Genomic DNA, 15,695 nt, shown 5'->3' on the forward strand with positions numbered 1-15,695 from the left:
AGGGCGGTGGGGGCGGCGGGGGGTGCGGATCAGAAGATCGGACCTGCAGGCATTGGCCTCAGATGCCCATGGTCACAGGGACCTTCTCTGGAGCCTCCAGTCCCTGCCCAAGCCCCCTGAGCCCAGGAACCCAGAAGGGGAGAGGGAAGGGCTCTGGGAAAATAAAGTGACCATTGTCTCCTGCTAATTCAGGTCCTGGCTCTGGCCTCTTGGAGGTACAGACCTACATCCTAGAAAGTGGCTGAGCCTGGGCTAGCCTGGGGAGCAGGGCCCAGAAGGCTAGCTGGCAGGGTGGAGCTCACACAGGACAGAGAGGGAGAGATGACGAGGCAGACAGGGACAACCAAGGGGAGGTGCATCTAACCCAGGTCATTAGGGCTGGCATTGCCTGGCTGCTTGACAACAACCTTCTCATTTGGACCCCAGTTGCCAAAACATTTGTTTCTCCACTGTGGCAAGAACCCCAGAGTATGCCCCAGCGGGGGTCATCTCCTCAGCTTGTAGCTGATGGGGCACAGAGTGGGCCAGGGATGGCTTAAGGTCATGCAGCAGGTGTGGACAGAGGCTACATTAGGATCCAAGGTTCTGGACTCTAGCCAGGGCTCTCTCTGCCCCCACATGGGGTGTTCTAACCAGGGGGATTATGGCAGGGGGCGACCAGTGGGTAAAAGGTCACTTTATGAGCGAGTAAACAGGGTCTGTGGGGCCAGGGCTGGTTTCTGTCAAGTCAACAGTCTCCTCAGTGCCTGGCCCTATACTTCCCTGGGCTGAGGACAAGGGCCAGCTCCTAGCTGAGTCCAGGAGAGGCAGGACCCTGAGCCAGAAACGCTTGGGGTGGCCCAGGGGTCTTCCTGGAGGAGGAGAGCCCAGAGTGGAGACCTGAAAGTTGAGCAGGGTCCTGGAAGGCCTGGGAGAGAAAACTGAAAATGGCGAGAAAGAGCATCTTCCAGGAAGCCTCTCCCCCAAACGAGCCCCACCCCCAGCCCCGTCGTCCAGGCACAGCTCAGTTGCCAGTCTTAGTTAGCTCCTGCGGGGGCCAATTAGGGGCTGGGGTCAGTGGCCAAGGTCTCACAACTCCTCAGAGCTTCACATTCACTGTGCTGTGCACAAAAGATTTCTAGGCACCATCCCTGCTGCCCCAGGAAGAGAAAGAGAGAACAGAAGAAAGGGAAATTCGCTCCTTTTGTTTCTTTGTTATAACTTTGGATTGAACAAAGAAGCAACTGCCTCCCCCTCAGGGAGCCTGTTTTAAACAGCAATTTGCACAGATTTGCTTATGGTTGGGAGGTTCAGCCAGCATTCCAAGGGACCCGGGAGCAGGGATCTGGAGTGAGCAGGCCCTGGTCCTAGGACTTCTATGGCTGTGGGCTGCAGAAGCAGAGCTCCTGGGCTTGGCCTCAAGAGCAGGGGAAGGTAGAGAACTGACCCTCCAGAATCACACCTGCTCCAGGCTTCCACTCCCAGGGCCCAGGCCCCAGGCCCCACCATGCAGACAGCCCGTCCTCTGCCCGTCCTCTGTCCTGCCCTGCCCTGTGTGTCCTGCTCCACCATGCCCTTGCCGCCTGACCCGAGTCGGGCCGGCCCCGGGCCTCACGTCCCCACTGGCAATGGTGCTCACAGGTTTCCCTGGCCTGCCCTCTGGTAGAGAGAGAAAGAGAATCATGGGGAAAAGGAAAAGGTTTGTCCTCATTACTGTGGGGTTCTGTTGTCATACTGTCCCAGGCAAGACAGAAGAGCGCCAGGCTGGGTAGGCTGTGGCTCAGGGAAGAGGGGCCACAGACACAGAGGCATCGGCCTGGGGGCAGGAGGTTTCTTAGCCGTGGTAAGCCCTGCCCCCAGGAAGCACTGCTCTCCTTCGGCAGATCTTCAGCACAGCCTGGGTCCTCCCCGCTACCCTGAGATGGGCCCCGCCAGCTCTGGAGGCCAGCATCAGTTTGCACAAGCTGAATGTTTTCCTTTTAAAGACATGTGGTTAATTCCCGTTAACAGTATTAGATAACTTAGGTTAGCCCAGAGGGGCCTCTGGGACATCCTGAGGGTCATGCAGGAGTTGAGTCAGATGAAGGCAAATCTGGCAGGAGCAGTGTGCCCTCCACAAGACCTGGAAGTCTGCTTGGCCTTATTCCCCAACTCAGGATGACAACCAGGAGCTGCAGAAAGTGGGTGTCAGGATCTCCTGGGAGCTGAAGGGAGAATGTATGGGTGGTCCCTGGTGAGATGGGGAACACCACACTGGGGTGGGTCAGGGATGGCTTCTTGGCAGAGGTAGGTGAGGCTTTGAAGATGGAAGGAGGCTCAGGCTGGCTCATGAGCCGAGGGACCAAGAGTTAATTTCTGAAAGGGGGTCTAGTGCTGAGACAGACTGCCTTGAAATTGAGTTGGAAGTTTATCATGAGGGCATGTGGGAGCCACTGAAGGGCTCTGAGAGGCCAGGGAGAATGTTCCAGTTATCTTCCTCAGCAAAACAAACTACCCCCAAACCTTGCAACTTAGGGCAATCATTTACTATACTAGCTCACAGTTCTGTGGGTCAGGCGCTCAGCTGAGTCACGGCAGGGAGGGCTGGTGGGTCCTCAGCTGAGCAGCCCCCCATCAGGGCTGGAGCAGCTGGGGCCAGGTGGGCGTGGCTGTCTCCCACACGGTCACTTTGGGCTTCCTCACAGCATGGCAGTCCAGGGGTTGGGATGCTTGTCCCCTGGGAGGAACAGCAAATATTTCAGCAGGAAAGATGGCAGCTGGGATGCTTCTGATGACTTGGCCTCAGACATCCCACAACATCACAACACTGCATCCTGCAAGGCTCTAAGGTCAGTTCAGTAATAGGGGGAGGGCAATTAGACCCCACCTCTCAGTGAGAGCAGTAACACAGCCTTTTCAGCCATCTTTCATCTACCAGAGAGGAAGACTGGGTTTTGAGGCAGCACAAAGAAAACCCAACCTCAAGGGAACTAGCGGGCTTGCTTGAAGGAGGCTACAGAGATCAGACGGGTTAACCAGGAGCAGTGGGAGGGGGCTGCCCATCTTGGTGCCTGGACATTTTCTTCAACCAGCGGATGCCACCTGGGCAGAGGAAATTCCTGGGAAAGAGAGGAAACATTATACTATTAGCTGGTTTATCAGGTGCAAAGGGGTATCCTGGGTAGAACTGGCTCCTCTTTGCCTTAGGCAGGGGTCCAGGGACACCAAGAAACAGGCCTGGCCAGGCCCTGACTTCCCATCCCTGACTAGGAAAGGCAGCCCCTCTAGACCCCAGAGCACCTCATAGCTGGAAGGGCATTGGATGGGCCTGGGCACTGTGTGTACCTCTTCTTCCCCAGCAGACACCTTGCCATGGAAAAGTAGCCCCAGTCCCTGGTACAAGGAGAAGGTCAAGGGCAGCATAGCATCTTACCCAGGCCCCTAGGGGACCGTATCTCTGTGCACCACCCCAGGCTTGTCTGTGTGGGCTCCCTACTAGCACATATGCCTTCACCAGCACCGGGAGAGACCCAAACAGAATGTAGCTCCGCCCCTGGCAGTGGGGCAGCCTTGAACAAATGCCCAGCCCTTCCTGAGCTGGGCCTCGGTTTTCTCCTCAGAAAACTAGGAATAAAAAGGCCTCCTTGCAGACTCATTGCTCAGATAGAGACCCAGTGTACTGGGCCTGGCTAGTCGCAGGCATTCAACAAAGGGAGCTGCTGCCATTGGGCCCCTACGTACCTCTACAGACCCTACCTGGGCTGACTGTTCATACTGTGTCTTCCTAGGTGGATTGAAGAATCTTGTCTGATTTGCAAAGCCTTAGGATTTGATTGTGTATGTGTGTTACACTTTCTAAGCCACATTCAAGTTGCTCTCAACATTCTTTGTGCACAAAGGTGAGCTTCAGGTGTCTGCTGCTTATGCAGGTATTTCAGATGAGGTCACTTCACTGTTTGAGGTGACCCTTGTCCCAAGCCCCATCATTTTCCCTGGTGCTGGCTCATGACAGAGACCCAAGTTGAGCCTCAGCATTTGCTGGGTAACCTCGGGCAAGTCACTGCACCGCTCTGGACTCCATAGGTGGTTCTCAGCAGAGGGTACCCATCAGAACCTCAGAGCTAGAAGTTTGGGGACAGAAGGTGTGGGAAGGCAGGCTGGATTATCTGGAGGGGAGGCATGTTTTCCTGGGGCTGGACAGCAAGACAGTCCCCTATGCAAGCCCCCCACCCTATCATGAGCTGTGGGGCTCCTAAGGCTGGCCTCCTTCCACTATCGGTTGAAGCTGGAGCATCTGTGGAAGGTGGCTGCCCTCTGCCGGCGGTAAAGGCACACCGCAGGGCAGGGAGCCTGGGCCTGCCAGCCTGGGGATCCAGAGGTTGGACGGCAACCCAGCAAATCCTCTGCCGTGACTCAGCCTCGCTGCCCACACACTGCACCCACTCCACCCCCTATGGAGCCCTGCCACCCACACCGCCTCTGATCCAGACACTTGCCTACACCCGCCTGGGGCTCAGGCCCCCTTCCTTCCCCTAGCAGAGTGAAGCCCTTCCCCCACTGCGGTCCTCCCCTCCCTGTACACCCTGCGCTGACACTCTCCTCACCCTCCAGAAGATCCTCTCTCTCTGCCTCCCCCCAAGCCTCTCCTCCAGCTACCTCTGCCCCTTCATAACCTCACTGTCCCCCTCAGTCCCTTCTCTCCTGCACCCTGGCATCCAGAGCATGGGCCAAAGTCACCTTGGCCATGTTCTCCAAACCACACCCAGAGGATTCCTGTGAAAGCTATTAAACCTTCTCTTTTTTTCTTTTTATTTTCTTTCTTCTTCACCAAAGATTTTTAGACCTTTAGAGAGAGAGGAAGGGAATAAGAGAAACAGAGGGGGAGAGAGAGAGAGGGATAGAGAGAGAGAAACATCAATGTGAGAGAGAAACATTGATTGGTTGCCTCCTGTATGAGTCCTAGCTGGAGATAGAACCTGCAATCTAGGTATGTGCCCTGACCGTGAATCGAATCTGCAACACTTTGGTATACAGGACAACGCTCCAACCAACTGAGTCATCCAGCTAGGGCTCTTTTTATTTTCTTTAAAAATTGTTTTTCCAATTACAGCTGGCATACAATATATTATGTTGTACAGATGTACAACACACTGATTAGACATTTCTCTAACTGATGAAGTGATCGTCCTGATAAATCTAAGCCCCATCTGTCACCATACATAGCTATTAAAATAATATCGACTATATTACCTCTGTAGTACTTTAACATCTCCGTAACTATTTTTTAAGAATTTTTATTGATTGATTGATTTGAGAGAGAGAGACATCGGTTTGCTGTTCTACCCATCCATGCATCCGTTGGTCGATTCCCATGTGTGCCCCAGTTGGGGATGGAGATCAAACCCGCAACGCTTGCGCATGGGGAGAGTGCTCCAACCAGCTGAGCTATCCAGCCAGGGCTCGATGTAATTATTTTTATAACTGGCAATTTGTACCTCTTCATATTTCACCTTTTCACCCAGCCCCCTACCCTCCTCTTTATGCTTTTGTTGTTACTTGTTATTTTGTTTTTGAGGGGGGGTTATTTATTTGTTTTTGGTGTGTGTGTATTCCTTGATTTGTTGTTACATGAGCTCTTCTTACTTCGGAGGCTTAGAGCCACCTGATGAGTGTTACAATGCAAGAGGAGCCCTGTCACTGCTTGTTCTGGGCTTGAGGCCATTTAACAGGAGGTACACGCCATGCCAAAGCCAGCCATTGCTTGTTTGGGGTTTGTGTATCTTTGAGAGATTTTAGAAAAGTCCCCAGCATTTGCTGAGGCAGGCCACTTGTGTGGAAAAGCCTCTGGAAATGACTTGGGCTGCGCACATGGGTTGGGCAGGACAAGGTCTCAGGAAAGCATCAGGGCAGGTGAACAGTGCTAGGTTAATAGAGAGCTCAGATTTGGTGCCCTCGTGCACCTGCAGGCTGGGTGAAGGAAAAGTTCAACAAAGGAGCAATGGCGCCTGCTAGCACTTTCATCCCTGGAGAGGGCTGCCCTGACGCCCGCCCCTCCCGCCCTGAAGCTAGTCCTTTCCTTTAGGTCCCTAGCGCTTTTTGAGCTGTTTTCCCTGCAAACTAAGAGCAAGTGAGTTTGTGAGCCAGTAAGTCTGTACACAAGCTCCTCAAGAGGAATTCCTGGGGCTCCAGTAGCCTTGTGTCTCACTCAGCTGCGAACGCTGCTTGTTTTCTCAGCCAGAAGATCTGGGAGCTCCTCTTCTGGGCGCTGGTGCTCCTGGCTGGGGAGCCCAGTGTGGGTCTGCAACCTGTCTCTCCTCAGGGGGCGTCTCAGCACCCATTTTGCCTGGAAGTGAAACCTTCTCTCCTGTTTTCAAAAAACGTTTCTAATTGTGAAACGTAACCCACATGGATAAAATTGCATTGAACATAAAAATAAAGCACAACCAAGTTATTATAAAGCAAATGCCCATGAAACCACCACCCAGGTCAAGCCCCTTTTCCTCCCACTTCTCTGACAATTGCCCTGATCTTGAGGACTCCTCTCTCACTGCCACCCTCACTTTGTCCTTAAACCCCGTCCTCCACTCTATTCTACACTTCCCCTGACTATGGAAAATCTCCTCCATCGCAAGGCTGTGCTCATACCTCTGAGGGCTGCCTGCCCACCCAGCCACGCTTGACAGCCATCAACTTCCTGTGGCCACTTGCACCTGGAGGCCACACAGGCACCTCACACTCAACATGCCCCTCCCCTCCCCAAGTCAGCACCTTCTCCCCCTCATTTCCGGCATAGACCCCCTCCCCACCAAGACCCCAGATACTGCTCCTTCTCCTCCTCCCCCTCCCCCTCACTCTCCTTCCTGCAGCTTGTGCCCTCATCTCCAGGCCCGCTGCCTTTACCTGTGCAGGTCTCATTACCTGCCACCTGGGCCACTGCCCTTGGCCTCCATTCCCTCCATTTTTTCTCTGTGTTGAGCAACCAGGGGTCTTGGCACATGTACCCCCAAACCTCAGCTTAGACCCTTCAGTGTCTGCAGGATCTAAGACCCCGAGACTGACCTTCGAGACCCTCTTCTGTCTTCCCTGGCGCCTCTCCAGCCATACTCCTCCCCCTCCTCCCCACAGCCGCTTCTCCCTGAACTCGCCTGCTTTGTTCCTCATCACAGGTCTCTCACCTTCCTGCATTTACCACAATGCCTCTCCTCTGCCCGGAGGGACTTCTCCCCACCCCAGGTAATACCTACTCTTCTTCGCAGAGTCAGCTCAGATTATCACCTCCCCTAGGAAACCAGGATGAGTTAAGACCCCCTCTGAGCTCCTCTCTGTCGCAGGCACTTCCTACTGTCTCTTCAGTGTAGAGGTGAGAGCACTACAGGCAGAGACAGTCTGGGCTCCTCTGTGCTTCGTGGCCCCAGCTGGGCACAGACATGGCACACAGGGCACACAGAGACGCTCAGCAATTGTGAGTGGCTGGGTGTTTAATGATCTGCTTCCAGCCTGGGCTTTATAACTCGTCATTGTGACCTAGGGCACACTGCCGAGAGCGGGGGTCCTCACGGTGAAGGGGTGCAGTGGGCACTCAGAGTCAGTGCCCCGGAGGATGTGCTAACCCAGACAGGCTGGGCACTGGAGGAAGAAGGGAGCAGGCAGAGGGGCAGGACCACAAGAGGAATCTAAGACATGGTGTCCTGTGTGTTCTCAAGGCTGGACTGTGATGCAGAATGTGGCCCTGACTGGGGAGCCCAGCCTAGGCTGCTGGGATAGGCCAGGCTGCAGCCTCTCAGCCCATCTGTGCTGCCCAAGGTTGCCTCTGAGTTCTGAGCATGGGAAAAACAGGGTTGGGGGAAGGCTTCCTCTTCTCCGGGTCCAAGGGACAGAAAGTACTGGCCAAGGTAGAGACTGAGGGGGATAAGTCAGGGCCAAGGTCCTTCTCCATCTTCCTGATGCTCAGAGACCAGGTAGGCCGCAGGTGATGTAGGCACCTGGAGAAAGTCTATAGAGCCGATCTGTAGGGGTGGAGTCCTGGAGAAGCTATGGCCCTTCTAGCAGGGGCTATCTGGCTGAGGAGAAGACACCCACTTCATCTGGCCCTCGGCTTTCTCTGTCTGGCAAAGAGGGATGTTAAGAACAGATCTTTGTTCTGCCATGATGAAGAACAGTGGGATCCCAGAAAGGACAAGCTCTAATGGGAAGGGGGATAATCAAATTCATGCGGTAGGTGGAAGGGCTGACAGCCTATTCTCCTGGGACTCCCTCCATGCATGTATGCCCACATGCACACACACTCACATACACACTATCAGTCTTCCTGCAATTAAAAACCACTGGGTGGACCATAAAAGGACAGATCAGGTTGTGGGAATGGGAGGGGGGAGCTCTCTATAGATGGTTCAGAAGGAGTGGAGGTGGGAAGAGAGGAATAATATTGCGAGAGGGGGAGGGCTGGGTCAGTGTGCCAGAGGGGGACGCTTCTAAGGGGCCTCGCATGCCAGACTTCAGACTTCGCATCTGGTCCAAACGTCAGGAGCTCACTCTGAGCCGCAGCCATGAAGGTCTCAGCCCTGCACCAGCACACACCTAGACCAAGGTGCCCAGACCGCAGCCTCCAGCAGGGTTCCCACTTGCCTGAGACCCCTCTCCCCGCCCCCCACCTTGGGCAGGCCGCACCTGAGGAAGAAGGTGGTGAACCAGCAATGGGATCAAGCGGGCTCGTTTACCCCTGCTGTCTCGCACTGTCCGGGGCCAGGCACGGGGAGGGACAGTGAGCTGGGCTGCGCACCCACCTCTCCTGGCACTGGGTGGCCTCGGCACGTTTGGCTCCTTGAGGAGCAGACAGGGGAACCCCTTCGTCCACCTCCACCCCAAGGCAGCCTTGGCCTGCGGGACAAAGGGCAGAATGGGGCCTTAGGACATCATGTGGACATTGGTAACCACACTGGCCACCTCCTCCATCCATGTCCCTTCATTTCTGTAGACAGATTCAGTCAGAGTCAAGCCATTCTTCTTCCCTCTGGGAGAAACCCCCCACCTCCCTCAATCAACTAGGTGCAGGGAACACAGGTTTTAGAGCAGGGGCTGGGTTCTGGTGCTAGCTCCACGTTTGCCGGCAGTGACATCACAGCTCTGAGCCAGTGTGAGCCTCAGGGTGTTCTGAGGCATCGTGCCAGCCCTCAACTAGGACCAGCGTGTACACCTGCTCACCCTCAGAAGGCCCTGAGAGGAAGCATCGCTGAATTCACACCCTACCCCCCAAGATCAGACTGGGAGAGGGCCTCCCAGGGTGCAGAGGCTGCAGTGAGGGCATGGGAGCAGGACCCACAGAAACATTCCCAGCTCAGGGCTGAGAAGAGCCCATTGTTGCTGAGAGCTGGAAGGGTCCCCAGAGGAGGGGGTCAGTGTGGAGGCTTTGTGCACTTAGCCAAACTTCAGCCAGGATTTTATTTATTTTTCAATGTGTTAAATGTCTTAAACTTGTTTAAGCATGCATTCAGACAAATGCACCAAACAAAAGTGTATTTGCTGTGGTGAATTTATTACAAAGTACATAGTAAATGCTCAATGAAAGTCAAGAAGTACAGCATTTCCAGAAGCCCTGAAGCTCCCTGGTGCCTCCCAGTCACGCCCCACTTCACCAAATGGATTTCATATGTTGACCTCTAACTTTATTGCTTGAGTTTGTCTGTTTTTGAACCATATCTATGTGGACTCACAGAGCGGGTATTTTTGTTCAGCCCCTTTTGTGTGTGATGTGGAGAGACGCCTCCATGTGGTTTCATGCAGCTCACGCTGGCTCATTTTTGCTGCTCTGCAGTGCCCACTGCATCACTGTCTCACCATTCTGCTATGATGGGCATTGTGTTGTGTCCGGTTTGAGGATATTACAAATGAGACTGGTAGCAATGTTCTTACTCCTGCTTCTGGATGCATTCACACTTGTGTGTTTATTGGGTATGTACTCAGGAGTACAATTGCTAGTACAATTACATATGTTCAACTTTAATAGTATCCAGTGTCCAAGCAGTTCTCCAAAGTGATGAGGGAGGCAGCCCGGAAGAAGGGATGGTGTCTGACCTCCTCATAAAGCAGCCACTGTGCAGAAATGGGGTGGGATGAGAACGGCTTCCTCAAGGGCATACCTGCCCTGGAAGGGCCCTGCGCCCGCCGGGCACACAGCTCCCGTGCTCATCCCGTAGGAGGAATCTGGGGCTCAGATGGGAAAGGGCCCGCCTGAGCTCCCTCAGCGAATCAGTGGCCAGACGGGGCCCTGACAAGGGCCTGACCACAAAGCGCTGTGTGTGTGCGGTCTCTGGGCTGGCTCCTACTTAACAGGGCTATCTGAGGGCACCAGATGGCTGATCTGGAGGAGGCAAGACTTGGAACTCGACTGGGGCAGGTGCTGAGGAGAGGGACCCAGCACTGGCACCGATTAAAGGGAGTCCAGTCAGAAGGCTAGACAGCAGCAGATGACAAGTGGTGTCTGACGAACCCCCGCTGTCCATGAGCTCCTTCCCAGGAAGCCAGTGGCCCACCCTGCAGCAGGTTGGTGGCAGTGACTGGGAGCCGAGCCACATCCCCAGTCAGCAGGAGGCCTAGGTGGAAGCTGGGGGCGGACCTCTCCTTCCAGGGGCCTGGGGACCCTGGTAGTTTTAGGAGTCCCGCCCTCACATACGAGTCCTCCTCAGCTCCGGCACTTAGCCAACTCCCGCTGACTGCACTCTCCTCCTCCCACTCCTCCCCTAGCTGAGCACCCACCTCCTCCCCGCTGTGCGCCTTTCTGGCTTCATGTTTTGGATCCCTCTGTTATTTCTTGTGCTGTTTAGATTTAAGAAGCTCCCTTTACAAAACTTTTTTTAAATAGCAAGAGAGAATTTCTCCTTATGTAATAAATGCATGTAAACATAGCTTATTAATTCTCCCATGCATACATAAGGTCAGACATAATTTTTTCCCCAGATTGAAATCATACCAATATATACATTTTTTTAGTAACCTGTTATATCATTTCCCAACATATTGTCATGTTTCCATGTAGGGGCATCATGGCAGGATTGCACAGAACTTAAAAGCACAGCTCGAGTGCCACTAGGCGTGGGTTTCAGACCTTGGCTCTGCCATTCAGTTTTGTGACTGAGCAAGTTACTCACCTCCCGGGGCCTTGGTTTCCTTGTTGGTAAAATGAGGATGGTGATAGTACCAACCTTCATCAGCTTGCTGTGAGCACTGATAAGGGAGGCCCTCCTCCCAACCTGGAACACAGTAAAGCTCAACAAACACCAGATGTTAAGACTATTGTTACTCTTAACCTAATGACAGAGCCTGGCATCCTGGCCCCACCTCCACTCCACATCTTGGAGTTGGGCCCCAATCCTGAGTCCTGATTTGGGTCTCCCAGGCCTACTTTTTGTCCCTCCTGGTCTCTGGGTTTGCGGGGCGAGGTGTGGCGGGGGGGGGGCCTGGTGCCTGGGGTCAGTTCCCAAGTGGCATTCATTGAGGTTTCTGCGAGGTTCTCCCCTGAGTTCTCAGTGACATGAAGAAGGAGAGGAATTAGAAAGGGGGGAAAGGAGCAGGGAAAAGGCAGAGAAGGGGCCCTGGAAACCTGGCTCCAGGTCCTTTTGAGCCTCCATCGCCCATGGTCTTCCACACCCGGTGTCTGAGACCTGGGTCCCCTAGTTGGCACCACAGGAAGAAACATGACCCCTGCGAAAGAACCTGAACATGACTTCCCTCACATGGCCAGGAGGGATGCAGACCAAGCCATAACCAGCCCTCTGAGGATTTGCCAAGACTTGAGGGCATTCTGTTCTTCGGTCTTGGGGTTGGCCCACTGACTCCCAAGTGTGGGTGCAGATGTGGGCTGGAGGCTCACCTCTGAGTGCTGGGATCCACAGGAGATAAACAACTACAGGCGGGCCATACAGACAATGGCGGAGGACATCCTGTCACTGAGGAAACAGGCCAGTGTCCTGGAGGCAGAGAACCGCCTGCTGAGAAGCCACCTGACCCAGGAGGAGACAGAAGAGGAACAGAACAGTGCCGACAAGACCCAGATGCTGGGTGAGGGCATACAGGCCACTGAGGGTATCCAGGCGCCCACCTGAGCCTCGGCTCTTAATTCTGGGGCAAAGTGGCAGGAAACCTTTGCCAGGCGTGCATCTTACTGGACACAAGCTGATAGAAGCCAGCTGGGCCCTCTCCACAGTGGGAAGCAGAATCCAGTCCTGTCTCAAGCTCTAGGGCTGAGAGAGACACCTGTCCCCAACCCCAAACTGTGCTGATTTGAGCTGGAAGAGGCCTCCTGCCTGAGCCAGCTCTCTGCCTGCTCCCACCACAGAGTCCACGAAGCAGAAACTGCTGCTGAGTGAGCTGAACATGAAGAAACTGAAGGGCAAGGTGCAGCATCTACAGAACGAGCTGATTCGAGTGAGCTGGGTCTTGGGGGACAGAGGACATGGGGAGCGAGGGTAGGAGTCTGCAGAGAAGCATCTAGGAGCAGAAGAGGGAAGGGCTTAGAGGGCCAGGGGTCAGCACAATGGAGGACTCAGCAGAGGGGCCTGGGGTGAGCCCTCTAGGCCCAGGGTAACACCCAGACACCCCTCCTTCCCACTTTCCCCTCTCACCCCTCCCCTGCCACCAGAAGAATGATCGAGAGAAGGAGCTTCTTCTCTGGTACCAGGCACAGCAGCCACAGGCTCCGCTGCTGAAGCAGCACCAGGACAAGCTGCGGAAGGTGACAGCGCTGGAGGAGACCGTGCGGCACCAGGAGAAGGCAGGGCCAGGGTCAGACAGCCAGGGGCCAGCCAGGGAGGGAATGTGTGGAGGCCCCAGCCCAGCCCAGCCTCTGCCTCTGTTTCCCAGGTGATTGAGAAGATGGAGCAGGTGCTGGAGGACAAGCTTCAGGAGAGGAATGCGCTCCTGTCCAAAAGGCTGCAGGGGAAGCCCAGCACGGGTGAGTCTGCTCCCCAAAGTGTCAGCCAGTCCCTGGAGTCCTGGCCTTTCCAGAGCTTCCCAGTTCCAGGAGCACCTTCCAATCGCAGCAGATGGTGGTACTGCCCTACTCGTAGGTCCTTGCGCTCTCCTCGCCTCTCCTCCCAGGGCGCCCACAGGACACAGTGCACAAGCCAGGCTAGAAAGAGTTCTGGGGGAAGCCCGGCAGACCAGAGCAAGCAGAGAGGGGCTACCCAGAAGTTCCCCATTTCTTAACTCCAGGACCCTTCAAATTATTTCTTCATCTCCCATATTTTCAAAGAGCCTATGTCTATAAAACAAACATACTTTGGTCAAACCAGTGGTTTGTTTTCTCCATGGATGCTAACCAAAGCCACCTGGGACTGCCATTCAGCGGTACTGTAGTGAGCAGGAGAGAACCAGGTCCACCCTATCAGGCCAACCCAAGCAGAGGATTCCCTTGAGCCTGACTGTGCAGCCTCACCAGGGGCCTCTGTGCGCCCAGCCTCCACTCAGCCTCTGCTGTGTGGGTCTGGGGGTGGGGGGCGTTTCTGAAGGCCTGCCTTTCAGGAAACCTGGGGTCACCGAGGAATGGCATGAGAGAAAAGAAGGCAAACTCGGGATGGGACTCAGCCAGGACAGAGGCCCAGGGAGTAGCCATGCCAGGAGCAGAGAAGGGAAGAGAGAGAGGCGAAGAGCTGCAGTAGGCCCAGGACAAATGGCTGGGGTGGGGGGAGGTAGGGAAAATGTTGGGGTCAGATTCTACAGAGCAGAGAGTGATGGCCTGAGGAGTGTAGACCCGATCCCACCGGCAGTGGGGAGCCATGGAAGGCCTGGGAGCAAAGAAGGGGCAGAATGGAGCAGAATGCTGGAGCGGACCGGACCAGGGTCATGGAGGCAGGAGAGCCAATCTCACAAACATCTGTGGCCATTTCACATGCTCTCCGCCTGTGGACTTCCCCCGGGGCCTACAGGAGAGAGCCTGCCTGTTGATCTGTACGCAGCACTGCTGGCAGAAAACTCAAGGCTGCGGGCCGAGCTGGATAAGAGCCGCCACCAGTCAGCCCCCATCATTCTGCAGCAGCAGGCCCTGCCGGTAAGAGCCACCAGCGCAATCGTGGCCTGGGCCTGCCTGCGCCGGTCATCAGGTGCCCAGCCCTCCTTTAGCACAGTCCAAGCTGAAGACCAAGACTGGGAACTAGGCTTCCCAGGGTCTCCACTGTGCCTGGCGTCTCCTGGAGTGTCAGGCCTCAGGCCTCGCTCTTTCTTCTTGGGGAATACACATGGGTTTGAAAGCTACACCTTGACCCTTATCTAGCATCCTGAAAGAAAGGAAGCCCTTGCTGGCCCTTGACCCCTGATTCCTTTTGGCACCTGGCTGGCCTCCGCTTGGACTCCACACAGACCTCTCAGAAACTCCAGTATGAAGCATTTCCTGAGATGGGTGCAGCCTTAGAGAGCCTTTTTTCCCTTTCTCAGATGGGCCCCAGAGAGTTGGGAGCAGGAGACCTGGTAGAGAGGCTGCAAAACACAGATGGCCAGGCCACTCCAAGTACTCAAAATCCCCGGCCACACTGATGGGTTCCCCAGCCCCAGACATGCAATGGCCCCACTACGCTTCTGAGGCTGCTACAGGTGCCCTGCTTCATGCAGACCCAAAGACAGGACATTTGAATTACAGAAAAGGAGTGGCCCAGGGCATGGGAGAGTTTTTCTCTGCATCCCAGGACTCTCATGAAGTGAGTTTTGTTTGAAAGTACACCTAATACATGGATATCCAGGTAAAGTGACAGGGACAGGGGAACCCTTGCTTCACTGATTTATGCACCAATGGGTACTCCCTTGTGCATTTCACATTTAAAAATTGATGTGCAAAAACTATATAACCAAAATCTGTGGGGAAAACAGCTGTGAAAAAAAGGCACATGCCATGCCAGGTCTGACCTTCAGGAAGAGGCTTCAGCCCTGGGTCTGAGCTCTGCATCAGAAAGCTGAGTCTGGAACTCAGACCTGACTGGTTCCTTCCTGAGCATCTCTTGGCCTCCTGAGCTCACACGGCTCCAGCTTCCAGCTGGGGCCATGTGTGAGTTTCTGCTTTGCCCGCAGGATCTTCTGGCCAACACTTCAGACAAGTTTAACCTCCTGGCCAAGTTGGAACAAGCTCAGAGCCGGATCCTGTCCCTGGAAAGCCAGGTAGCTGAGGCAAAAGAGTTGGTCAGGCTGGACATCTGGTCCACTTGGTCCATGACCAGAGTCAACACTTGGTATGTGAGTAGGGTCAGGGCTCAGTGTGCTGTGGGAACCCAGGAAAGATCCATCTGTGTCTTTGTCAGACTGTCACTTGGCCCCTCTCCACTGAACCCTGCCACCCCTGAGGTCCCTCGGGCACCTCACATTGTCCAGGGTTTTGCTTTCTGCCCAAAGAGTAGGCTCAAGCTCTGTTTGTTTCAGATCTCAGAGGTGGGCCCTGTTAACTAGAGGTTCCACACCTGTCTCTCTCCATGGGGGCAGTTAGAAGACTCAGCTCGACGCTGGGGACGAGAGAAGCAGAACTTGGCCACACGGCTGCAGGAGAAAGAGCATGGCTTGGATCACCCCTCAGACTCCATCATCGCAGACCTGCCCGTGAGTGATCCCTTTGGAAGATCTCCCTGGGATTTGGGTGGCAGAGCTGGCCACTCCCACCCGAGTCACTGAGCCTTGAGAAAAACTGGCCAGGGGGCCAGCTCCCCACCTGGAATTCAGAGGACCAATATCAGCTTCTACTCTGTTACCAACAGAAGGAGTCCTTG

The 15,695-nt window shown here is 54.8% G+C and overlaps 1 protein-coding gene across 1 annotated transcript in view; it reads left to right on the forward strand.

The window, feature by feature from the left end:
• CCDC33 (coiled-coil domain containing 33) overlaps positions 1-15,695 on the forward strand; it is a 110,362-nt gene that overhangs the window by 93,875 nt on the left and 792 nt on the right. The window contains 7 exon segments of the mRNA XM_054578694.1: positions 11,847-12,012; positions 12,290-12,378; positions 12,593-12,724; positions 12,814-12,908; positions 13,810-13,999; positions 15,010-15,096; positions 15,415-15,528. Coding sequence (XP_054434669.1) covers positions 11,847-12,012; positions 12,290-12,378; positions 12,593-12,724; positions 12,814-12,908; positions 13,810-13,999; positions 15,010-15,096; positions 15,415-15,528 — 873 coding nt within the window.

The sequence above is a fragment of the Pteronotus mesoamericanus genome, unplaced genomic scaffold, assembly GCF_021234165.1.
Source record: "Pteronotus mesoamericanus isolate MK-2021 breed Mesoamerican mustached bat unplaced genomic scaffold, CSHL_Meso_final contig_100, whole genome shotgun sequence".
NCBI lineage: Eukaryota > Metazoa > Chordata > Mammalia > Chiroptera > Mormoopidae > Pteronotus > Pteronotus mesoamericanus.